Here is a 25690-nt window from a genome sequence, read left to right on the forward strand (position 1 = left end):
CTCACAAACTTCAGAGTATCTGTAACATTGCAAGTTATCTATAAAGGTTTAATAAATGATTAAATAAACCAAGAGCTTAGGAAGATTTTCAAAGAGTTTAATTAGCAGAATGACACTGATATTAAATGAAAGAACATTGGATAAATACTAGATTTGTGATAAAAAGATAAAATAAATGTTTTACAAGATGGTTTTATGGGTTAACCAAGTACTTACATTGACCTTTCTAACAGAAAGATTTTAAAAGGCCAGCAATACTGTTCTTTAATTCAACATCAGCTCACGAGCTTTTCTCATGTGACAGAATCTACACTGGCTCCTTCATGCTCATGAAGAAGCAGGGCCAGGGCTCTGACATACAGAGTCAGAGCCCGGGGTAAAGCCACGTTCATCCAGTCATACCTAAGAGGGGACAACAGACCCTTGAAGGGAGTGAGCCCTGGACTTAACAAGTGAATTAAATTCAGTTCATATTCAAAGTACCATGGTGATGTTCTGTTGCTAGTTCTATTAGTGGTAGAGAAATCAAGATAGTGGGATGGGGGGGGAGTAATTTGATATTAAAGCTGCTGTGTAGCAAGCTAAGATTTAGCTAGAGGTCTCCTTGATCCTACACACTCTCTCACAGCTCCACCACTTGAAGGCAAATAAAAAGAGTAGAAAATTCAGAGGTGGGAATAGAAATCACAGTTTGCAACAGGTGTTAGGGACTGCCTGTGCATATTACCTCTGTATTTGTCAAGGAACTTGAATAGCAAATTTTGCTTTCCCCATCTCAAAAGTGATTATAAGGCAACTGTTAGGGCTTGGGCAAGTTCACAAATGCCACATAGCTCTTGAGAACTAAAGAGGCAGATTCTGAACTAACTTCAAGACTAATTCTTTTTCACTTGATTACATCTAATCACAACAGTCCCCCTATTTGTGGGTAAATTCAAAATCAATATTTCAGTTTTTCTTTGCACTTTGTGTTCCTGGATGACAAATACATAAATCAAACACTCATTTAAAACAAAAATCAAACTGATTGGAAAGATAATATCTAAGACTTATCTAATGATATTGTTAATAATAAGATTAAAATTGTTTAATTGCTAGTGTCAGTTTGGGCAGTTTTGCTTCTTTTATTTATGTAATCACAGCAGTTTCTAAAACTAAAATTTTACCTACCTCTAGATAAAGCTCTCACTTTTTAGATACAGGTTCTTTCCCCTCATTGGTGGAGTTATTTCCATGTTCAGACAAATTCCTTATGTAACACTATAGGAATAATCATAAACGAATAGCAAAAGCATTGAGTTGACATGCCATGTAAAGAATTGACATGCAGCAGGTATGGGGTATGAGAATACCCAATGTCTAACATTTGATAGCAAGATAAAGGTTCTGTTCCAAGTGGTGGTACCTCAACAATTGAGAATCCAAGTCTCCTTCTTGTACGTTAATCAGAGGAAATGTACTTTTTCCTAATTTCACATATTCCCAAAACACTAGACACTTGTATCATTTTGTTCATGAATATAGAAGTTCCTGAAGACTTCATAGTAATTCACTTTTACTGCTATTGTTCAAAATCAAGTCTCATACTAAAATGATTGATAAACTTGGGATGTGAGATGAGATAGAGGGCATTATGTGTAGTTTTCTTTATGTCAGTGTTGACATAAAGGATAAAAGGACTCATATATAAAAGGACCATAAGAATGTTACATTTAATGTGATAAATTAGGATGAATAAACAGGATGGAGGAGAAATGTCACAGGCATAGGAAAGAAGAAAGACATGACTAGACTTAGTTTGGGGGACCCTGTAAACAGCAGACAAATGAAAGCAGAAAAAAGGAAAGGAGGGATAATATAAAAGTTGAAAGAGTCGTGGTCATTCCTAGACTTTCCCCTTTACAACTTTCTCTAGGCTCAGTCCTAATTGCATCCTGCTCCTCAGAGCACCTGTGACATCTTTATTGTGGAAGCTGTAAATGATGAGGTTCAGCACAGGGGTGATGATGGTATAAAAGGCTGACACCATCATGTCCTGCTCAGCTGTGTGGTAGGAATCGGGAAGCATGTAGGTGTAGATGGTGGCACCAAAGAAGAGTAACACTACAGTCATGTGTGAGGAGCAGGTGGCAAAAGCCTTCCTGTGGCCTTTGGCTGAATTAATCCTGTGGATGAGGTGCAGGATGAGGGCATATGAGCTTGAGATAACCACAATGGGGATGAGGAGCATGAGAATACAACATAGGTACATGAGCATTTTATAGAGGGAGATGTCATAGCAGGAGAGCTTCAGCAATGCAGGAGCCTCACAGAAGAAACTGAGGATTTTTCTGGAATGACAAAAGGGGAAGCTCATGGCTATGGGTGTGAGCAACAAACCATCCACCATTCCTAGGAACCAGCATCCAGACACCAGGCATTCACAGACCCTCTGGTTCATCAGCAGGGGATAATGGAGAGGTCTGCAAATAGCAGCATATCTGTCATAGGCCATGGCGGACAAGAGAAAAGTCTCAGCTCCAGCAAGCGTCAGATAGAAGAACATCTGGATCCCACAACCTGAGGGAGAGATTGTATGATCTCCTGTCACCTGGCCCAGGAGCATCTTGGGCACAGTCACAGATATGTACATGAGGTCCATGAGGGAGAGCTGGCTGATGAAGAAGTACATGGGGGTGTGCAGGCGGGGCTCCAGGTGGACGAGGATGATGAGGAGGGCGTTCCCAGCTAGGGCCATCAGGAAGAAGATGAAGGTCGCAGTGTAGAGGAGGAGGGCATGTTTGGTTTCACCAAAGAGCCCCACAAGGATGAAATCACTTGACGTTTGATTCTGTGAACTTTGACTCCCTGAGTACACGGTTACAGTTCTCACTGAAGAAGGAAGAGCCATCACTTTTAAAAATTTCATATGCACATACTTTTTAAGATTTTTCCAAAAAAGTACTTAAAACTATTTTTTTTTAATATGAGATTGTACTGATGTAAAGTCAAATGTTCAAATTTCTGAAAGGCCAGGTTGCACTTTGGCCACAAGTTTTGAGGAGATTATGAAACGGACCTGGGGAGGTGACAACTATACCAACAGACAAGTTGCTTACACTCTGTAAATTACTTACTTTTCCCCCAAATTGAGAATATAAAAGGACTCATCTCATAAGATGATTAGAAAACTAGAGTAGAAAACACACAATAAGTTTTAACACAATATGAATGTAGAGTGAAATCATTCACTAAAGCTTCCACTCCACTTTTGGACACAGTAGACCATCTAGGACTCAGAAACTGAAGTCAAAGCTGGTGCTAATGTCAATGTTAATATTGTTAATTGTACTAATATAAGTAAAGTTTACTGAAATTTGAAATATCATTAAATATTTTTCTCTCATGTTTCAATTAATTCCACTTCCCTCACTAAACATTTCAATTTACTCAACTGTTTCTTGCACAATGAAGCTCCATAAAGCAGAACCACCATGGGTATCAGAGCAGAGACTGCTCAGCCTGTCTGTGGAGAGCAGCTCTAGGTGAAGACCTCATGCAGGACAGAAAGCAAGAGGGGATCAGTCTTATACAATATGGGAGCCAGAAGATGTACAGATTTGGTGCAGGACAGAAGGGTACTCAGTGTGCGGACCTTGTACAGAGCAAAGAGGGCCATCAGGATACAGAGCCGATAAAGGGCAGGAGTCCAGGAATGTCCTGCTTGGTCCCCTTCAAAGCCCCAAGATAACATCTAAGGCATTTAATATATTAAGAGTCATTTAGACAAATGATTTTTACAGGAATTTTTTTAAAAAGTAACATACGTCCTGACTAGCAATTATTTTAGTTTAGAATGAATTGAATAACATTTTTTTCTCATGCCATTTATTCTCCCAAAACAGTGTCTAAAATATTAGATATTTCATGCACAGTGAATGAGTGAGTGATAGGAGTTAATGAGATTGGATGGAGTAGCTGGTTTACTGACACACAAAGCTGCAACCCAATCTTGATCCCTCCAGTCCTGTATCTCAGTTTTCATAGGAAACTAATAAAATTCTCTTGTCTATAAATTATCAGTTTTGTTCAACAACAGCTTTGCCTGAATGTTTCAGTTTTCAACTTTCTGAATTATACTTAACCTAATTATCCTATACTTATTTAAGTTAGGGATAGAGTTCTAGATTATGGAAAGTTCAGGTGCTCAGTGAAAGACTTTTTATCAGTCTCAGGGTTAGAGAAATTTGCACACCAGTTTAGAGAAATTTGTAGGGAAAAGTTCACATAATATCTGAAATACATGGATAAGTAAAATGTAATGTAGTGAACTTAGAGCAAAATTTAGAGTTTAGAACTTAGAGCAAAAATAAATAAATAAATAAAAGTGTGTGACTTCAGGAAATCTAAAGTCAGAATTACATTAAGGATAGCAACAGAAATCAGATGTCTTTGCTCCTTACTGTTTGCTCCTTTATGAATTTCTGAGGAAACATGCTAACAAGCCACATCCCAGGAATGAGACAAGCAAAGAATATAGTGCATATACCTTTTAAGTCCTTCCTGTTCCTTCAGAGAGTAAATCTGAGTCACACCAGTGAAGCTGCTTTTACAAGTCCAAAGCCAAGGCAATCATGTTTAAATTCAGGAGAAAAAGTGGGAAAGTTACATCATCAGGTTTTTCACGTTAGGGAATTGGGATAAAATTTTGTTCTTCAGCCCTTCATAGCATTAAACAAGCATAAAAACTAACAAGACTGGAGAAGCAAGGAGGAATTTTGAAGTTTCGTATTTATTCATATTACCCACACTTGGCATCAGCTCATCCTTGGAACTCTACTTTTTTTAAGGCATTCTCATAATCCACCATTTTGTTTTTTGTTTTTCCATTTACTTTACCAGTTATATTGTATATTTCCACTCATGGTATACATGGGAATTGAATGTGTTTGCCACTTGGGTGCTGCACCTATCAAAAATCAATCTTCCTTTTCCATAAGGATATGGTACATTAAGTTTAAAATATACTACTCAGATTAAAATCACATTTTTCCTTTTTCATGCTTATTTAAAATGTTCTCTCTCTTTGTAAATATAAATCTTAATTTCAGAAAGGAAGTATTTTGGGGAATATAAACAACAAAGTCAGAACTTGACCCAGAACTGATTTAAAACTGTGTTTCTCCCCTCACACATTCTGCGGTCTTCTGTAGTTGCATACTTTGTGTGTGTGACACTGTGCCATCCAGTGATTGCTTCAGATGCTCCACAGTATAACAAATATACTAATACCTGAAGATGCAGGTGTTGTATCTTCAGTTCATATCTCTTCTCCAGATTTAAAAGCCCATTATAGCTTTATATGAAACATTTATTCAAATTGTGCTTTCTAATTGTGTATCTAAGTTCATTAATATGATTCCCAAACTCAAAGAAATCTGAGTTTAAAATGTTATCAGCAACTCAGCTTTCTGATTCCGCTCAGTTTCTTATTTTCATGCAATTGGAATAGCATAGAGGAAGCCAGATGGCAGCAAAAGGGATTTTATAATAGAAAAAACTGGGGGCTTAAACTTGCAGAATTGTTGTTTAAGTATTACCTTTACTTCTAACTGTATAATCTTAGTCATGCCACTAAAATCTCTGGGTGTCAGTTTCTCAGAATCTGAAAACAAAAGAGGCAACATTTATGTACCTCCTATGCTTCTGTGAACCTCAAGACATCTATAGTTCTAATGTGCAAATGTGGTCTAAGCTTTCTCCATGACAGGGTGATCCTCCTTCCCCTTATTCCTAACCTCAAAGGCTCAAAGATTTCCCTTGAAGGTCTGCTGCATCAAACTTAGAATACATAATTCAGAAATGGAAAAAGCCATGAAAAAATAATTAATATTTACCAGTGCTGACTTGGTTCTGGGCACTGTGCTGAACCTTTCTCAGCACATCATGGGTACAAAGACTGAATAATTCATTTCAGGCCCCTGTCTGATCCTCTGGACAAGTAGGTCCAAACACCAGGAATAAGAATCAGCTCTTTACAAGAGCCCATCCTGCCCTCCAACTTTGTTACCCTTAGGTCTCTGGTACCTTCAAATTGAACCCTTCTTGGATCCTTCCTTTCTGTGAACTTAATCCCTTGGTTTCTGTCTAAATTATAAGAGTTTCTACATGTTCAGCTAAAATGAAAACTTCTGCATTCTCTATCCTCAATCACCGAGAACTCTCACACATTTGAGATATCACAGTGCATCGTTTATACTACGCTCATGGGCTTTATATCACTTATTCCTGTAGTTTAGTTACTTATTTTTAAATTTCAGCAAAAACGCCACACCCAGAGGGATGGTATGGGGAGGGAGGAGGGAGGAGGGTTCAGGATGGGGAACACGTGTATACCTGTGGTGGATTCATTTTGATATTTGGCAAAACTAATACAATTATGTTAAGTTTAAAAATAAAATAAAATTTAAAAAAAAAGAAACAAAACAAAACAAAAAAAACCCTGTAATTTTTAAGTCCACAGAGGGTGGCCAAGTATCCATTGTCTAATATGAGTTTGTAAAAAACAATCTTACTAAATAAACTCATTTTACTTCTTAAAAAAAAAATTATGTGTTTATAATTGAAGTTAAAAAATGTAAAAGGTATCTGGATTCTGTGTAGATAAGAAAGTTTAAAACGTGTATACCTGTAGCGGATTCATGTTGATATTTGGCAAAACCAATACAATATTGTAAAGTTAAAAAATAAAATAAAATACATAAATAAAATGTAAAACAAATCTTTTAAAAATTTTTATTTATTTTTGGCAACATTGGGTCTTCATTGCTGTGTGCAAAATTTCTCTAGGTGAAGTGAGCAGGGGCTACTTTTTAATTGCACTATGAGGCCTTCTTATTGTGGTGGCTTCCATGTTTGTTGAGCACAGGCTTCAGTAGTTATGGCACATGAACTTCACTGCCCTGAAGCATGTGGAATCTTCCCTGGCCAGGAATAGAATCCAAGTCCCCTGCATTGGCAGGAGGATTCTTTACCACTGGTCCACCATGGATGTCCTAAAATAAATCTTTAAAAATCACAGGTGGAGAGTTAATATATTTGAATACATCAAGTTGTGAAATTCTCTCTCAATAAATTTTAATTAATATGATGACATCATTAATGAGCTGTATATATGAATGTTTTGTGCATATTTTACCTCAATTAAGGGCTTTGTAAGGTTCTTCTGAGACTTCCCCAGGTGGCTCAGTGGTAAGGAATCAGACTTTAAAGAGAGGAGTTGCAGGATGGATTCTTGAGTCAGGAAGACCTCCTGGAAAAGGAAATGGCAATCCACTTCAGTATTCTAGCTGGGAAATCCCATGGACAGAGGAGCCTGGTGGCCTACAGTTCATGGGGTCACAAAAGAGTCAGACATGACTTAGCAACTAAAAAACAATAAAGGTTCTTCTATAACCACAAATATAAAAGGATTCAATAAAATAAAATAAAAGGATTCAATAAAATAATAATAGTCAATGAAGAGCTCTGTCATCCTGAGTCCCTGAGAGATTTTTGGTGAGCAGAGCCCCAGTCCCACTGAACACACTCACAGTGTGGGTACCTCATACACACTTGTTTGTTGAAAGTCAATGATAAATTGAAGTTGTTTTACTGCAGCATTGTCCATTATGATTGACCCACCCCTGTACTTATAAGTACAATACTGTCTCCCCTTAATCCTCACCTACCTCCTTTTATTTTTTCTGGTTTCATTACATGTATCAGCTTCTTAACATAATGATATTATGTTGTTTTATACTTGATAGGCAAATGGGTTTATTTTATTGTTTTCCCCTAGCACAGCACTATGACTGACATGTAATACATACTTATTAATATCTGTTGAATGAATAAATAAATGAAAGAGAGAAAAGGAGAGAGGAAATTAGTACAACCCTTCCAGAGGAGAATTCAGTACTCTCATAAATTTGAAGAAGTTATTACTCTTTAACTTAAGACCTCTAAGAAGATTATACAAAAATATACATCATCAACACTATTATAGCCAAGAAAATAAAGAAGAAGCCTAAATATTTAATAAAATAAAGTGGATACATCAATAACCAATATTAATATTGATTTATTGAAAATATTTTAAAAATAAAGTTAAGGAGAAAGATATGTTGCAAAATGACCAGTGTGATACCATTTAGTAAAAACCTCTGTTAAATATTAAATTTGGACACATGTGTACAATAAAAATATTTTGTAAATGGCAAGCAAGATGCATAACTTCTGTAAGGAAAGTGCTCTCTCTGAGAACACTGAGGGGAGATGATCAAAGAGGACACAGGGCTTCAATGCATCTATAATGTATGTTACACATTCAATGTATCTATAATGTATCAACTTGAAATAAAGATACCAAACTTGAAATAAATATACCAAAATAATTTGATTTTTTGAAGTTGATTTGGAACATGATGGACACTGTATTAGTATATGATTTGTCAATAGCGATTATTAAATGAATTTTATACACTTCTTGAATCAAAAGCTTAATCATGGGTAGCTTTTCAAGTTTTCAATTTGCATTAATCCAAATTTCAAATTTTCAGTTTATATTAGTACATGCTGTTTTTTATACCTTGCATAATTCCATGTTCTTTCAACACGTAATTGAAAGAACTTAGACTCCACAAATATACAATGAACATTTCTTACACTTTCTCAGATACTGTTTTGTCTCATTTATGTCATTATCTCTTATAGGAAAGTTGATTTATTGATTTCATTTTTATATCATTTATCTCAAAGAGTTTGTAAGCTACTTTGGGAACTAGGACAATGAGAGTTTCCAGTTTTACTAATAGAAAGTGCCTTGCCAACATAGCATGTTTTTTTAATTAAAAAACTGGGGGAAAAAAGATGCTTTTTTAATACTTGACTATCTAGTAGACATTTGAAGTAAACTGAGTTTCCCCGTGCCCAGCCTCCTATCCACCATCCTTCCTGGAGATCTGAAAGATGGTTGTGAATCTTACTGGAACATGACTTGCCTCCAGAATCCCTGAGGAATATGATCTTGGGTTTGCAAACTAAACTGAAGAGATGGTTTTCTAATATTTGATCATAAGAAGTGAGTTGCTGGGCAAATTCTCTCCCCTAAAAATCAACGAAAGAGCACAAAATACACTATTTCACTGCTCTGTTACATGATTGAAGATTATATAACAAGTTTACAAGTGTTTGTTCATGGAAACTACTAAAATCTGTGTAAGAATAGCTCGTTTGTGGTGTTTTGATCCAGGCTGTGTCCATTGCCCACCTTCAGCTACTTTGAGTGGTAGTTCAAAAAGGACCGTGAAACAAGGGAGTGAAAACCAACAGCTTTGCCACTGCTTGCTAAAGAGGGTTCACATAATTAGAAAATTGTTGTGATCTTAGTGCAAATGAACACAGTCTAGTAGCTGCAGTAATCTGGGATGTGATCCAGTTCTGTGCATAAAATAGATATGCAAACTAGCAAGATAATTTAGAGGGCATCCTAAGAAGAAAAACTGACATAAGAGCTTTAAAATTTTACACATATCCTGTCTATAACTTGGCCCTCAGAGAAAAGTGAAAGAAATACTCATCATACATCCCAGCCTTTGGATCACAACCCAAGGGACAAATTTCTGCTTAAACTTCACTAAGAGGACTAAGACATCCAGCATAGTTTAGATGCTAGGGGAAAGCTAAAGGCAAAGACAAAATATGGGGCCTAACAGCAGTCTGCTTGATACTGTAGGATTAAAAAAGTAAAACGGCAGTTACTCAGTAGTGTCTGACTCTTTGTGACCCCATGGACTGTAGCCCGAGAGGCTCCTCTGTCCTGGGAATTTGTCAAGCAAGAATACAGGAGTGGGTAGTCATTCCCTTATCCAGAGGATGTTCCCCCACCCAAGGATTGAATCCTGGCCTCCTGCACTTCAGGCAGATTCTTTACCATCTAAGCCACCAGGAAACCCCTGGTTTGAGAAGAGGTGTGTAATTCTGAGACTTCTTCCTAAAGAGGGAAGAAAACATCATACCAAGTTTCTCAGCATTTCATTGCATCACTCTTAAGAATAGGGGTAGATGGATCTCAGACACTTGCATGTCTCCAGAATATTGAGAGATGGTGCATGATTCTTTCAGGAGAGAAAGAGAAATGAGGTTTGCACCCAGCCTGCCAGCATTCCATTTATCTCCTAGATAAAGACGGAGAAAAGGTTATGATAGTCAATATAGCTCAATGAGATTGGAAGAAGGTGCAAAACCCTGAAACCTGAGGGAGAGTAGTGAAGTATACACTGAGATCTGAGAAATGTCTGAGAGATTTGCAGAATCTCTATAAACAGTTATTGCCGAAGGCTTTTCTCTATAAAACTAGAACAGGCACCTTCTTCAAATACTCAAACATTAACACAAAGTTACAAGGAACACAAAGAATCAGGAAAATATGATACTGGAGAAATAAATTTCTAGTAACTAACCCTGCCCCAAAATGGAGATCTGTGATTTGCCTGAAAAAGAATTTAAAATAATGATTATTTGAAAAGCTCAGTGAGATAGAAGAAAAGAGAGATAACAACCAGAGAATCAGGAAAACTGTACCTGAAAAAATATCAATGAGATCAGATCAGATCAGTCGCTCAGTCGTGTCCGACTCTTTGCGACCCCAGGAATCGCAGCATGCCAAGCCTCCCTATCCATCACCAACTCCTGGAGTTCACTGAGACTCACGTCCATTGAGTCGGTGATGCCATCCAGCCATCTCATCCTCTGTCATCTCCTTCTCCTCCTGCCCCTAATCCGTCCCAGCATCAGAGTCTTTTCCAATGAGTAAACTCTTCGCATGAGATGGCCAAAGTACTGGAGTTTCAGCTTTAGCATCATTCCTTCCAAAGAACACTCAGGGCTGATCTCCTTTAGAATGGACTGGTTGGATCTCCTTGCAGTCCAAGGGACTCTCAAGAGTCTTCTCCAATAACACAGTTCAAAAATATCAATTCTTCGGCGCCCAGCTTTCTTCACAGTCCAACTCTCGCATCCATACATGACCACTGGGAAAACCATAGCCTTGACTAGACAAACCTTTGTTGGCAAAGTAACGTCTCTGCTTTTCAATATGCTATCTAGGTTGGTTATTACTTTCCTGCCAAGGAGTAAACGTCTTTTAATTTCATGGCTTCAGTCACCATCTGCAGTGATTTTGGAGCCTCAAAAAATAAAGTCTGACACTGTTTCCCCGTCTATTTCCCATGAACTGATGGGACCAGATGCCATGATCTTCGTTTTCTGAATGTTGAGCTTTAAGCCAACTTTTTCACTCTCTTCTTTCCCTTTCATCAAGAGGTTTTTTAGTTCCTCTTCATTTTATGCCATAAGGGTGGTGTCATCTGCATATCTGAGGTTATTGATATTTCTCCCAGCAATCTTGATTCCAGCTTGTGTTTCTTCCAGTCCTGCATTTCTCATGATGTACTCTGCATATAAGTTAAATAAGTAGGGTGACAATATACAGCCTTGACATACTCCTTTTCCTATTTGGAACCAGTCTGTTGTTCCATGTCCAGTTCTAACTGTTGCTTCCTGACCTGCATACAAATTTCTCAAGAGGCAGATCAGGTGGTCTGGTATTCCCATCTCTTTCAGAATTTTCCACAGTTTATTGTGATCCACACAGTCAAAGGCTTTGGTTTAGTCAATAAAGCAGAAATAGATGTTTTTCTGGAACTCTCTTGCTTTTTCCATGATCCAGCAGATGTTGGCAATTTGATCTCTGGTTCCTCTGCCTTACCTAAAACCAGCTTGAACAGCTGGAAGTTCATGGTTCACATATTGCTGAATCCTGGCTTGGAGAATTTTAAGCATTACTTTACTAGCGTGTGAGATAAGTGCAATTGTGCAGTAATTTGAGCATTCTTTGGCATTGCCTTTCTTTGGGATTGGAATGAAAACTGACCTTTTCCAGTCCTGTGGCCACTGCTGAGTTTTCCAAATTTGCTGGCTTATTGAGTGCAGCACTTTCACAGCATCATCTCTCAGGATTTGAAATAGCTCAACTGGAATTCCATCACCTCCACTAGCTTTGTTCGTAGTGATGCTTTCTAAGGTCCACTTGACTTCACATTCCAGGATGTCTGGCTCTAGGTGAATGATCATACCATCATGATTATCTTGGTCGTTACCATCTTTCTAAATTCCATATATATGCATTACTATACTGTATTGGCAGAGAAGGCAATGGCACCCCACTCCAGTACTCTTGCCTGGAAAACCCCATGGAAAGAGGTGCCTGGTAGGCTTCAGTTCATGGGGTCGCTAAGTCGGACACGACTGAGAAACTTTACTTTCACTTTTCACTTTCATGAATTGGAGAAGGAAATGGCAACCCACTCCAGTGTTCTTGCCTGGAGAATCCCAGGGACGGGGGAGCCTGGTGGGTTGCCATCTATGGGGTTGCACAGAGTCGGACACGACTGAAGCGACTTAGCAGCAGCATACTGTATTGGTGTTTTTCTTTCTGGCTTACTTCACTCTGTATAATAGGCTCCAGTTTCATCCACCTCATTAGAACTGATTCAAATGTGTTCTTTTTAATGGCTTAGTAATACTCAGGTCAGGAAGCAACAGTTAGAACTGGACATGGAAAAAACAGATTGGTTCCAAATAGGAAAAGGAGTATGTCAAGGCTGTATATTGTCACCCTACTTATTTAACTTCTATGCAGAGTACATCATGAGAAACGCTGGGCTAGAAAAAGCACAAGCTGGAATCAAGATTGCCGGGAGAAATACCAATAACCTCAGATATGCAGATGACACCACCCTTATGGCAGAAAGTGAAGAGGAACTAAAAAGCCTCTTGATGAAGGTGAAAGAGGAAAGTGAAAAAGTTGGCTTAAAACTCAACATTCAGAAAATGAAGATCATGGCATCTGGTCCCATCAGTTCACGGGAAATAGATGGGGAAACAGTGGAAACAGTGTCAGACTTTATTTTTGGGGGCTCCCAAATCACTGCTGATGGTGACTGCAGCCATGAAATTAAAAGATGCTTACTCCTTGGAAGAAAAGTTATGACCAACCTAGATATCATATTGAAAAGCAGAAACATCACTTTTCCAACAAAGGTCCATCTAGTCAAGGCTGTGGTTTTTCCAGTGGTCATGTATGGATGTGAGAGTTGGACTGTGAAGAAAGCTGAGCTGAAGAATTGATGCTTTTGAACTGTGGTGTTGGAGAAGACTCTTGAGAGTTCCTTGGACTCCAAGGACACCTAAACAGTCCATTCTGAAGGAGATCAGCCCTGGGATTTCTTTGGAAGGAACGATGCTAAAGCTGAAACTCCAGTACTTTGGCCACCTCATATGAAGAGTTGACTCATTGGAAAAGAGTCTGATGCTGGGAGAGATTGGGGGCAGGAGGAGAAGGGGATGACAGAGGATAAGATATCTGGATGGCATCACTGACTCAATGGATGTGAGTCTGAGTGGACTCTGGGAGTTGGTGATGGACAGGAAGGCCTGGTGTGCTGGGATTCATGGGGTCACAAAGAGTCGGACACGACTGAGCGACTGAACTGAACTGAACTGAATACTCTATTGTGTATATGTACCACAGCTTTCTTATCCATTCACCTGCTGATGGACATCTAGGTTGTTTCCATGTCCTGGCTATTATAAACAGTGCTGTGATGAACATTGGGATACACGTGTCTCTTTCAATTCTGGTTTCCTCAGTGTGTATGCCCAGCAGTGGGACTGCTGGGTCATAAGGCAGTTCTATTTCCAGTTTTTTAAGGAATCTCCACACTGTTCTCCAAGTGGCTCTACTAGTTTGCATTCTATAGATTCATTGAAATTCCTATCAAAATACTAATAACATTTTTTTATAGAACTAGAACAAATAACTTTAAAATCTGTATGGAATCACAAAGACTCCAAATAGCCAAACAAGCTTGATAAAGAAGAGGAGAACTGAATCAGACTATACGGTTTGTGCATGTGTGCTAAGTCACTTCAGTCATGTCTGACATTTTGCGATCCTATGGACTGTAGCCCACCAGGTTCTTCTGTCTGTGGGATTCTCCAGGCAAGAATACAGGAGTAGATTGCCAGCCTCCTCCAGGGGATATTCCCAACCCAGGTATTGAACCCATGTCTCCTGTGTCTCCTGCATTGCAGGCAGGTCCTTTAGTACTGAGTCATTAGAGCAGCTTTGGACTATACTACAAAGCTTCAACAATCAAAGAAGTATGGTGACTGGAACAAAATCGGACACCTAGTTCAATGGAACAGAGTAGAGAGCCCAGAAATAAACCCATATTTATACGGGCAATTAATTTATTACAAAGGAGGTGACGATATGCAATGAGGATTTGCATTTCTTCAATAATTAGCAGTGTTGAACATCTTTTCAGGTACTTCTTGGACATCTATATGTCTTCTTTGGAGAAATGTATATTTAGGTGTTTTGCTCATTTTTGATTGGGTTGTTTGCTTTTTTTAAATTTTTTTATATTGAGAGTCATGTTTGTAAATTTTTGAAATTAATTGCTTTCAGTTGCATCATTTGAAAATATTTTCTCCCATTATGTGGGTTGCCTTTTCATTTTGTCTACTGTTTCCTTTGCTGTGCAAAAGCTTTTGAGTTTATTTAGATCTCATTTGCAAATGTATGGGTTTTTTTCCCCAAAAAACATGCAGTAAGGAATCATGTCAAATATATGTCAATATTAAAAATAAATCCAAGTAAATAAATCTAAGAAAAAAATAGGTAATCCAAATAGGGCTGTAAATGATTAACTTAAAATCTTTCTGCAAAGAAAATGATAAAACCAGATAGATCTAGCCATAAGTTCTATCAAGTTTTTAAGAAATATATCAATGTTATATTCTTAAATATATCAGAATACATGAGGAGGAATACTTTCCAACTCATTCAAAGCTCAGTTTTCCTTATAACCAAATAAAGACAAAAATATTAATAGAAATCAAAACTGTGTACCAATATACCTCTTGAATGCACATGGCAATTTCCTAACAAACTATTAGCAAACTGAAATACAAAATTATAAAAATCATTATAAGCCATGACCAACTGTGATTTGATTTAAAAATTAAAGATTGCTTAGCAATAGAGAGCTATTAATATGATACATTTATTAATAGAGAAAAGAAATGCAATGTATGCTTCTATCAATATACATAGAAAAAATATTACTCTGCAAAATGCATTTATGTAAAAACTCAGCAAACTAGGAATAGAAAAACATTTCTTAGGTCCAAGATAAGACATGCTAGAGAAACACAAGTAGCATCATATTTTATTGAAAAAATTGAGTAATTTCTCTATAAAATCAGCAACAAGACAAGGATATTTGCCTTAATTGTTTCTATCCAACATTGTGCTGGAAGATAAATCCAGGGAATGGATTTATAATTATCCATGGATAATTACAGAAGACAGATAAATAAAAGACACCTTGCTTGGAAAGCAAGAGGTAACGTTAAGTTTATTTACAGAAGGCATGCAAACTAAGGATTTTGCTAAAAAACTATTAAAATCTATAAATGAGTTCATTAGGTTTAAAGCATACTAAATCAATAAGTGAAAATTCGTTTTATTTTTATACACCCGTACTCAACACTTTGAAAATTAAAATGGGGGGAAAAAATTGCATTCACATTCCTGGGGAGGTGAGAGAATCAGCACACCTGCAGACAACAAAGGCCATAGTTCAGATGCTGATGAGGTGGAGGAGATGCTCAAGTTCACTGAGAAACTAAAGGAAGATGAAATCATTGATGAATAAGTTCCTCTTATTTTCTCTCAACTGCTAATTTAATTTGATATTCTACTCAGCATGACAGATCTGATTCATTCCTATTTTAAATTACCTGTTGTTTGAGTGCCTCAAATTTCTATTTTCATGCCAGAACTAAAAAAAAGTATATATATACATATATGTTCACAAACATTGTTATTGTTCAATCACTAAGTCACATCTGACTCTTTGCAACCCCACGGACTGCAACATGCCAGGCTTCCCTGTCCTTCACAATTTCCCAGAGTCTGCTCAAACTCATGTCCATTGACCCAGTGATACCATCCAACCATCTCCTCCTCTGTTTGACCCCTTCTCCTTTTGACCCCAATCTTTCCCACCATCAGGGTTTTTTCCCATAAGTCAGGTCTTCACATCAGGTGGCCAAAGTATTGGAGCTTCAGTTTCAGCATCAGGCCTTCCAATGAATATTCAGGGTTGATCTCCTTTAGTATGGACTGGTTTGTTCTCGTTGCTGTCTAAGGGACTCCCAAGAGTCTTCTCCAGTACAACAGTTCAAAAGCGTCAATTCTTCAGCACTCAGCCCTCTTTATGGTCCAACTCTCACATCCATACATACACGACTACTGGAAAAACCATAGCTCTGACCTTTGTTGGCAAAGGGATATCTCTGTTTTTGAATATGCCGTCTAGGGTTTGTTATGTCTTTTCTTCCAAGGAGCAAGTGTCTTTTAATTTCATGACTGCAGTCACAATCTGCAGTGATTTTGGATCCCAAGAAAATAAAATCTGCCACTGTTTCCACTTTTTCACAAACATCAGTTCAGTTCAGGTCAGTTGCTCAGTCATGTCTGACTCTTTGCGACCCCCCCAAAAAAATTACCCACTGACTCAAAATAGTAGTCTTCTACCAATTCCCTGGTGGCTCAGATGGTAAAGCATCTGCCTGCAATGCGGGAGACCCAGGTTCAATCCCTGGGTCAGGAAGATCCCCTGGAGAAGGAAATGGCAACCCACTCCAGTACTCTTGCCTGGAAAATTCCATGAACTGAGGATCCTGGTAGGCTACAGTCCATGGGGTTGCAAAGAGTCAGACACGACTGAGCGACTTCATTTTCTTCACTTTCTACCAATCAGTGTTTACTAAATTAAAAAAAAAAAATCACAAAACCTTAGTGACAGAAAGCAGTAAACATTTGTTATCTTCTTGCACCTGTATGTTGCCTGTGGGGGCTCTAATGATCTTGATTTGGCTTAAGTGTGTTACTCTAAGTTACATATTTTCATTACTGTGCTAACTGATCATATTCTCATGATGACTATAGAGGTATCCTGAGAGGTATGAGAAGGCGAGCATAAACATAGATGATTCTTGAGGCTTAGAATTGGAACTGGCACAATTCCACTACTGATTACATTCCTTTCATCCATGCAAATTATATGGCCAAGCCCAAAGTGAAGAGGCAGAAAATACACTCCTTTTCTTGGGAAACTTGAAAATTTTATCTGCTGAAGGGCAAAGGAGAGTAAAAGCTATGGAGACAATCATTCAGTCTGCCTCAGTGTACATATACACTGAGAGCCACAGTAAAAAAATTACTCACCACTAACAGTCACCCAAGAACTGCAATCAATTATACCTATTATTTTGTGATCTACATCAGATCCTAAAGTGTCCTCTTTTATCCAGAAGCATATGAATAAAATGTTATTCAAAGATGTTATTATTTCCACGCAACTCAATGAACAGTACTGGAATAAGGACAGGATAACCATAACAAGCCCATTTTAAAAGAGGAAGAATGAAAGATACTACATAGCAATTTTGTGTCACACAGGGTTATTAGTCATGGGTCATTTATTCTTGATTTAGGGCATTTCTTTGGTTATTCCACAGTTCTACTCTCTGAGCATTAATTCTTGATCTATTATTCTTTACATCAGTTCAGTTCAGTTCAGTTGCTCAGTCGTGTCTGACTCTTTGTGACCCCATGAATCCCAGCACGCCAGGCCTCCCTGTCTATCACCAATGCCTGGAGTTCACTCAGACTCACGTCCATCAAGACAGTGATGCCATCCAGCCCTCTCATCCTCTGTCGTCCCCTTCTCCTCCTGCCCCCAATCCCTCCCAGCATCAGAGTCTTTTCCAATGAGTCAACTCTTCACATGAGGTGGCCAAAGTACTGGAGTTTCAGCTTTAGCATCATTCCTTCTAAAGAAATCCCAGGGCTGATCTCCTTTAGAATGGACTGGTTGGATCTCCTTGCAGTCCAAGGGACTCTAAAGAGTCTTCTCCAACACCACAGTTCAAAAGCATCAATTCTTCAGCACTCAGCTTTCTTCACAGTCCAACTCTCACATCCATACATGACCACTGGAAAAACCATAGCCTTGACTAGACAGACCTTTATTAGCAAAGTAATGTCTCTGCTTTTCAATATGCTATCTAGGTTGGTCATAACTTTCCTTCCAAGGAGTAAACGTCTTTTAATTTCATGGCTGCAGTCACCATCTGCAGTGATTTGGGAGCCCCAAAAAATAAAGTCTGACACTGTTTCCACTGTTTCCCCATCTATTTCCCATGAACTGATGGGACCAGATGCCATGATCTTCATTTTCTGAATGTTGAGCTTTAAGCCAACTTTTCACTCTCTTCTTTCACTTTCATCAAGAGGCTTTTTAGTTCCTCTTCACTTTCTGCCATAAGGGTGGTGTCATCTGCATATCTGAGGTTACTGATATTTCTCCCAGCAATCTTGATTCCAGCTTGTGCTTCTTCCAGCCCAGTGTTTCTCATGATGTACTCTGCATATAAATTAAATAAGCAGGGTGACAGTATACAGCCTTGATGTACTCCTTTTCTTATTTGCAACCAGTCTGTGGTTCCATGTCCAATTCTAACTGTTGCTTCCTGACCTGCATAGAGGTTTCTCAAGAGGCAAGTCAGGTGGTCTGGTATTCCCATCTCTTTCAGAATTTTCCACAGTGTATTGTGATCCACACAGTCAAAGGCTTTGACATAGTCAATAAAGCAGAAATAGATGTTTTTCTGGAACTCTCCTACTTTTTTGATGATCCAGCGGATGTTGGCAATTTGATCTCTGGTTCCTCTACCTTTCCTAAAACCAGCTTGACCATCTGGAAGTTCACGGTTCATGTATTGCTGAAGCCTGGCTTGGAGGATTTTGAGCATTACTTTACTAGAGTGTGAGATGAGTGCAATTGTGCAGTGGTTTAAGCATTCTTTGGCATTGCCTTTCTTCGGGATTGGAATGAAAACTGACCTTTTCTAGTCCTATGGCCACTGCTGAGTTTTCCAAATTTGCTGGCATATTGAGTGCAGCACTTTCACAACATCATCTTTCAGGATTTGAAATAGCTCAACTGGAATTCCATCACCTCCACTGGCTTTGTTAGTAGTGATGCTTTCTAAGGTCCACTTGACTTCACATTCTAGGATGTCTGGCTCTAGGTGAGTGATGACACCATCGTGATTATCTGGGTCGTGAAGATCTTTTTTGTACAGTTCTTCTGTGTATTCTTCCCACCCCCTCTTAATATCTTCTGCTTCTGTTAGATGCATACCATTTCTGTCCTTTATCGAGCCCATCTTTGCATGAAATCTTCCCTTGGTAACTCTAATTTTCTTGAAGAGATCTCTAGTCTTTCCCATTCTGTTGTTTTCCTCTATTTCTTTGCACTGGTCGCTGAGGAAGGCTTTCTTATCTCTTCTTGCTATTCTTTGGAACTCTGCATTCAGATGCTTATATCTTTCCTTTTCTCTTTTGTTTTTCACGTCTCTTCTTTTCACAGCTATTTGTAAGGCCTCCCCAGACAGCCAGTTTGCTTTTTTGCATTTCTTTTCCATGGAGATGGTATTGATCCCTGTCTGCTGTACAATGTCACAAACCTCGGTCATAGTTCATCAGGCACTCTATCTATCAGATCTAGTCCCTTAAATCTATTTCTCACTTCCACTGTATAATCATAAGGGATTTGATTTAGGTCATACCAGAATGGTCTAGTGGTTTTCCCTACTTTCTTCAATTTCAGTCTGAATTTGGCAATAAGGAGCTCATGATCTGAGCCACAGTCAGCTCCTGGTCTTGTTTTTGCTAACTGTATAGAGCTTCTCCATCTTTGGCTGCAAATAATATAATCAATCTGATTTCTGTGTTGGCCATCTGGTGATGTCCATGTGTAGAGTCTTCTCTTGTGTTGTTGGAAGAGGGTGTTTACAATGACCAGTGAGTTCACTTGGCAAAACTCTATTAGCCTTTTCCCTGCTTCATTCCATATTCCAAGGCCAAATTTGCCTGTTACTCCAGGTGTTTCTTGACTTCATACTTTTGCATTCCAGTCCCTTATAATGAAAAGGACATCTTTTGGAGGTGTTAGTTTTAAAAGGTCTTGTAGGTCTTCATAGAACCATTCAACTTCCACTTCTTCAGCGTTACTGGTTGGGGCATAGACTTGGATTACTGTGATATTGAATGGTTTGCCTTGGAAACAAACAGAGATCATTCTGTCATTTTTGAGATTGCATCCAAGTACTGTATTTCAGACTTGTTTGTTGACCATGATGGCTACTCCATTTCTTCTGAGGGATTCCTGCCCGCAATAGTAGATATAATGGTCATCTGAGTTAAATTCATCCATTTCAGTCCATTTGAGTTCGCTGATTTCTAGAATGTTGACATTCACTCTTGCCATCTCTTGTTTGACCACTTCCAATTTGCCTTGATTCATGGACCTAACATTCCAGGTTCCTATGCAATATTGCTCTTTACAGCATTGGGCCTTGCTTCTATCACCAGTTCCATCCACAACTGGGTACTGTTTTTGCTTTGGCTCCATCCCTTCATTCTTTCTGGAGTTATTTCTCCACTGATCTCCAGTAGCATATTGGGCTCCTACTGACCTGGGGAGTTCCTCTTTCAGTGTCCTATCTTTTTTCCTTTTCATATTGTTCATGGGGTTCTCAAGGCAAGAATACTGAAGTGGTTTGCCATTCCCTTCTCCAGTGGACCACATTCTGTCAGACCTCTCCACCATGACCCACCTGTCTTGGGTAGCCCCACGGGCATGGCTTAGTTTCATTGAGTTAGACAAGGCTGTGGTCCTAGTGTGATTAGATTGACTAGTTTTCTGTGAATATAGTTTCAGTGTGTCTGCCCTTGGAAGCCCTCTTGCAACACCTACCTTCTCAGTTGGGTTTCTCTTACTTGGACGTGGAGTATCTCTTCACAGCTGCTCCAGCAAAGCACAGCTGCTGCTCCTTACCCTGGACGAGGGGTATCTCCTCACGGCCACCCCTCCTGACCTTGAACGTGGAGTAGCTCCTCTAGGCCCTCCTGCACCCATGCAGCCACCACTCCTTGGATGTGGGGTAGCTCCTCTCAGCTGCTGCACCAGACCTCGGACTTCAGGTAGCCCCTCTCAGCTGCACTTGTGCGCCATCACAGACTAGGATCACAAGGGGACAATAGATGATTTTGAACACTGTCCTTGAAACTGACCAGATCACAATCTGTGTTTCAGCTGATTATGACCAAACACATAATTTTTAACCTATGAAACTGATAACCCCACTTTAATAATACCAAGCTATTTTCTCTTATGCATTTTTAATCTCAGAGACATTTTAGATCAGTTCTGGGTCAAATTCTGACTAGATTTTATGTTCTGCCTTTCTTAAATTTAATTTGTTTTTATAAGGAGAGAGAGAATGTTCTAAATAAATATAAGGAAAAATATATAAACTGGAAAATATAATTTTAAACTTTCAAAATGTACAATATTTTTATGAAAAAGTAAATATGTTTGTTTTTTGATAGTTCCAACACCTAAATGATTTGTGCTCAGTCACTGAGTCATGTCCAACTCTTTGCAACCCCATGGACTGTAGCCCAACATACTCCTCTGTCCATGGAATTTCTTCCTTAGGCAAGAATACTGGAATGGGTTGCCATTTTCTACTTCAAGGAATCTTCCCAACCCAGGGATCAAACCCAAGTCTCTTGTGTATCCTGCATTGGCAGGCAGATTCTTTACCAGTGCACCACCTGGAAATTCCCATCTGTACCATGAGTGGAAAGTTACAATATAACTTGCAAAACCTAATGGAGAAACAGAAATCAAGATAGTGGATTCTGAGATAGTCTTTAATAAAGTAAAATTTCAGAGTAGAACTGATGCCAAGTGTGGATAACATGAATAAATAAGAAAACTGAAACTTCCTCCTAACTTTCCCCAGGACAGTTTAGTTTATACGCTTGCTCAACACTGCAGCAGTCTTAAGAAGACACATTTACCTCAATTCTCTAAAGTGAAAAAACCAATGATGTAACTCTCCCCCAGCCATTTGGATTTATACGTGATGCCCAGGCCAGGTTCATTCAGCTGGTGTGGCTGACATTCACTCTCTGATGGAGGAGAGAATGTGGAACAAAAGGTAAGTGCTCAAACGGTTGTGTGTTTTTCCTGAAATGCGGCATGTTAACATATATCTCCAGAGCTTTATAGAACTGCAAGGGGAAAAAGGAGCAAAGATGTGTGATTACTGTTGCTGTTTCTTATGTAACTCTAATTTTAGATTTCCTGAAATCCAAGATTTTTTTGACCTAGGTACATTACATTATGTTTTGCTTCACACTTCCTGTGTCTCAGTTACTGTGTGATTTTTTTTCTCTGCAAGTTTCTCTAAACTGTGCTGAAAATTTGAGACTGACCAGACCTCAATCAGTCACGAAGCTCCTGACTTTTCCATAATCTAGAACTGGACTATCTTGTTAACTTAAATAATTTTAGGACTACAGCAATTCAAAATGGAAAATTGAAATTTTCAGGCAAAGCAATTGTCGATCAAGGCTGATAAATTATAGAAAGGAGAATTTTACTACTTTTCTGAGTAAACAAAGTAATAGAGGGATCACTATGCTATGTTATAGGGATGTAGCTTTATGTTTAGTTTAACCCAATTGTTCCATATACACATTTATCTTCATTCACTCATTTACTGGGCATGAAATATCAAATGTCTTGTTACCTGGGGGAATAAATGGCATCTGCCAAAGGAGAAATAAATGTTTAAGATTTTTTCAACTAAATAATTGCCATGCAGGACATCAGTAGCTTTTATTTTTGTAGTTTCTTGAAAAAATCATTTCTCTGCATAAACTTAATACAATAAGTGATTTAGACTTTGCTTTGAGGTTGAGAAGGGGATCGATCAGCATATAGTTGACCTCCTGCTCCACCAGGGTCTGTACCTTGAATGTTTCCTCTTCTGTACAAGGTCTGGAACCAAGTGCCCTCCTTCTGTATGCTAAGTTGGCACCTCTCCTGCCCTGCATCAGGTCTGTATCCTGAGTGCCTTTCTGCCCTGTACGAGGTCTGCTCCCTCCCTGCCCCGCTTTCCCTGTACAATATCTGCACCCTGGGTACACTCCTTTCCTATGAACCCCTTCTGCACTCCTTTCCTGTATGTGATTTGTACACAAGTGACCTCCTCCCCTGTAAAGGTCTGCATTAGTCCTACCCTTATGTCCCACACCAGGTCAGTAAACTGAGCTGCTCTACCCAGGCAGGCCAGGCACTTTCTGCTCCGATGCCCCTGATGATCATCTTTATGGAGCTTTATTGTTCAAGGAAAAACACAATAAACTGAAGTGCTTAGCAAGGAAAGGGTAGAAAATATTTCACATTTCAAGTTTCAACAAACTTCAGTTATGTTAATACAATTCACAATATTAATATTAACATTATCTGAAGCTTTGACTTCTGTCACTGAGCGCTGGAGGAGCTAATGCATCCAAAAGTGGAGTGCGAGCTTTAGTGAATAGCTTCATTAGATATTTGCATTGTTACAGACTCATTGTGTTTTTTTAACCTAGATTTCTGACCATCCCATGAGATGATCTTTTTATATCTTCAGTTTGGGATAAAAAACAAATAATGCTGAGTGTAAACAACTTGTCTGTTTATACAGTTTTCAGCTTTCCAGACGTATTTCATATTCCTCTCTAGATTTGTGGCCAAAAAGCAACCTGGCTTTGAACTTTTGATTCTACATCAATACAACTTCATTTTTTAAAAAATAGCTCAAAGTAGTTTTCTCATTGGAAAAGTGTTAAGAAAACCATATATGTTTGAAATATCTAAAACCAATGAATCTTATTTCTTCCTCAGGTGAGAACTGTAACCAAAACTATGTACTCAGGGAGTCAAAACTCACAGAATCAAACGTCAAGTGATTTCATCCTTGTGGGGCTCTTTGGTGAAACCAAATATGCCCTCCTCCTCTACACTGCAACCTTCATCTTCTTCCTGATGGCCCTAGCTGGGAACGCCCTCCTCATCATCCTCGTCCACATGGAGCCCCGCCTGCACACCCCCATGTACTTCTTCATCAGCCAGCTCTCCCTCATGGACCTCATGTACATATCTGTGACTGTGCCCAAGATGTTCCTGGGCCAGGTGACAGGAGATCATACAATCTCTCCCTCAGGTTGTGGGATCCAGATGTTCTTCTATCTAACCCTCGCTGGAGCGGAGTTTCTCCTCCTGTCTGTGATGGCCTACGACCGATATGCTGCCATTTGCAGACCTCTCCATTATCCTTTGCTGATGAACCAGAAAGTCTGTGTATGCCTGGTGTCTGGATGCTGGTTTGTAGGAATGGTGGATGGTTTTGTGGTCACCCCCATAGCCATGAACTTCCCCTTTTGTCATTCCAGAAAAATCTTGAGTTTCTTCTGTGAGGCTCCCGCTGTGCTGAAGTTGTCCTGTTCTGACATCTCCCTCTACAAGATGATCATGTACTTGTGCTGTGTTCTCATGGTCCTCATCCCCATTGTGGTCATCTCAAGCTCATATGCCCTCATCCTGCACCTCATCCACAGAATGAGTTCATCAGAGAGCCGCAGGAAAGCCTTTGCCACCTGCTCCTCCCACATGATTGTAGTTCTGCTCTTCTTTGGTGCCACCATCTACACCTACATGCTTCCCGATTCCTACCACACAGCTGAGCAGGACATGATGGTGTCAGCCTTTTATACCATCATCACCCCTGTGCTGAACCCCCTCATTTACAGCCTCCGGAATAAGGATGTCACAGGGGCTCTGAGGAGCAGGATGCAATCAGGGCTGAACCTAAGGAAAGTTGTGAAGAGGAAATCCTGAGGATGACTATATATTTTTCCCCTATTATATTATCCCCCACCAATTTCTCTTCTTCTTTGTCCCCTGCTTCCAGGGCCCCCAACACTGAGTCTAGTTATAACTTCCTTCTTTCTTCTGCATGTGACATTTCTCCTCCATACTGTTTACTCATCATAATTTATCTCATTATATTTAATGTCCTTATACTCCTTTTATCTGTGAAGCAAAAATTGACATCAAGAAAACTCACATAGGGCCTTTGATCTTATCTCCCATCCCAAGTTTATTCACCTTTTTAATATGAGACTGGGTGTGAAATCCATAATCCTAAATGTGGCTCACTGAGAAGAATCCAGATCCCAGCATAACACAGGAGATCTTTTCGTTTTCCTTGCCCTGTAATATCCCTCAGCTCATAATTCACATGTGGCAACCAATAATAGCAACAATGAGTGCTATTATACCTTAGTAAGAACAATGTACACATTTTTTAAAATATTGAATATGAGACTCATAGTATAAATACAAATTTACTATTTGGCTATAAGACTAAGGCTACATAGACCAAACTTCAATCTACGTTAAAGTTTCCATGAGTTAATGCATTCGTCTAACTTCACAGGCTATAAGGGTATGTAAAAATAATTAAAAGTAATTTCATACTTAGTTTCTTTACTCTTTATCATAGGAAGTGAGCTGACATATGTAAACTAAATATAAGATCCTTGAAGGAGGATAGAAGTTTAGGA

The 25690-nt window shown here is 39.0% G+C and overlaps 2 protein-coding genes across 2 annotated transcripts; one reads left to right on the top strand and one right to left on the bottom strand.

Moving 5' to 3' along the window:
• Window positions 1-1885: 1885 nt before the first annotated feature.
• LOC109561047 (olfactory receptor 2T3-like) lies at window positions 1886-2890 on the bottom strand. Its single transcript, XM_019963477.2, has one exon. The coding sequence runs from the start codon at window positions 2888-2890 to the stop codon at window positions 1886-1888; it is 1005 nt and encodes a 334-aa protein (XP_019819036.2).
• A 21100-nt stretch (window positions 2891-23990) lies between these two features.
• LOC109561048 (olfactory receptor 2T3-like) lies at window positions 23991-24962 on the top strand. The gene has a single exon (XM_019963478.2). The coding sequence runs from the start codon at window positions 23991-23993 to the stop codon at window positions 24960-24962; it is 972 nt and encodes a 323-aa protein (XP_019819037.2).
• Window positions 24963-25690: the final 728 nt, after the last annotated feature.

This window comes from Bos indicus, chromosome 7 (genome assembly GCF_029378745.1).
Source record: "Bos indicus isolate NIAB-ARS_2022 breed Sahiwal x Tharparkar chromosome 7, NIAB-ARS_B.indTharparkar_mat_pri_1.0, whole genome shotgun sequence".
NCBI classification, from domain to species: domain Eukaryota; kingdom Metazoa; phylum Chordata; class Mammalia; order Artiodactyla; family Bovidae; genus Bos; species Bos indicus.

What these genes read in the sequence shown, in the direction of transcription:
- LOC109561047 (XM_019963477.2), bottom strand. Translation starts at nt 2,890, where the DNA reads ATGGCTCTTCCTTCTTCAGTGAGAACTGTAACCGTGTACTCAGGGAGT.
- LOC109561048 (XM_019963478.2), top strand. Translation starts at nt 23,991, where the DNA reads ATGTACTCAGGGAGTCAAAACTCACAGAATCAAACGTCAAGTGATTTC.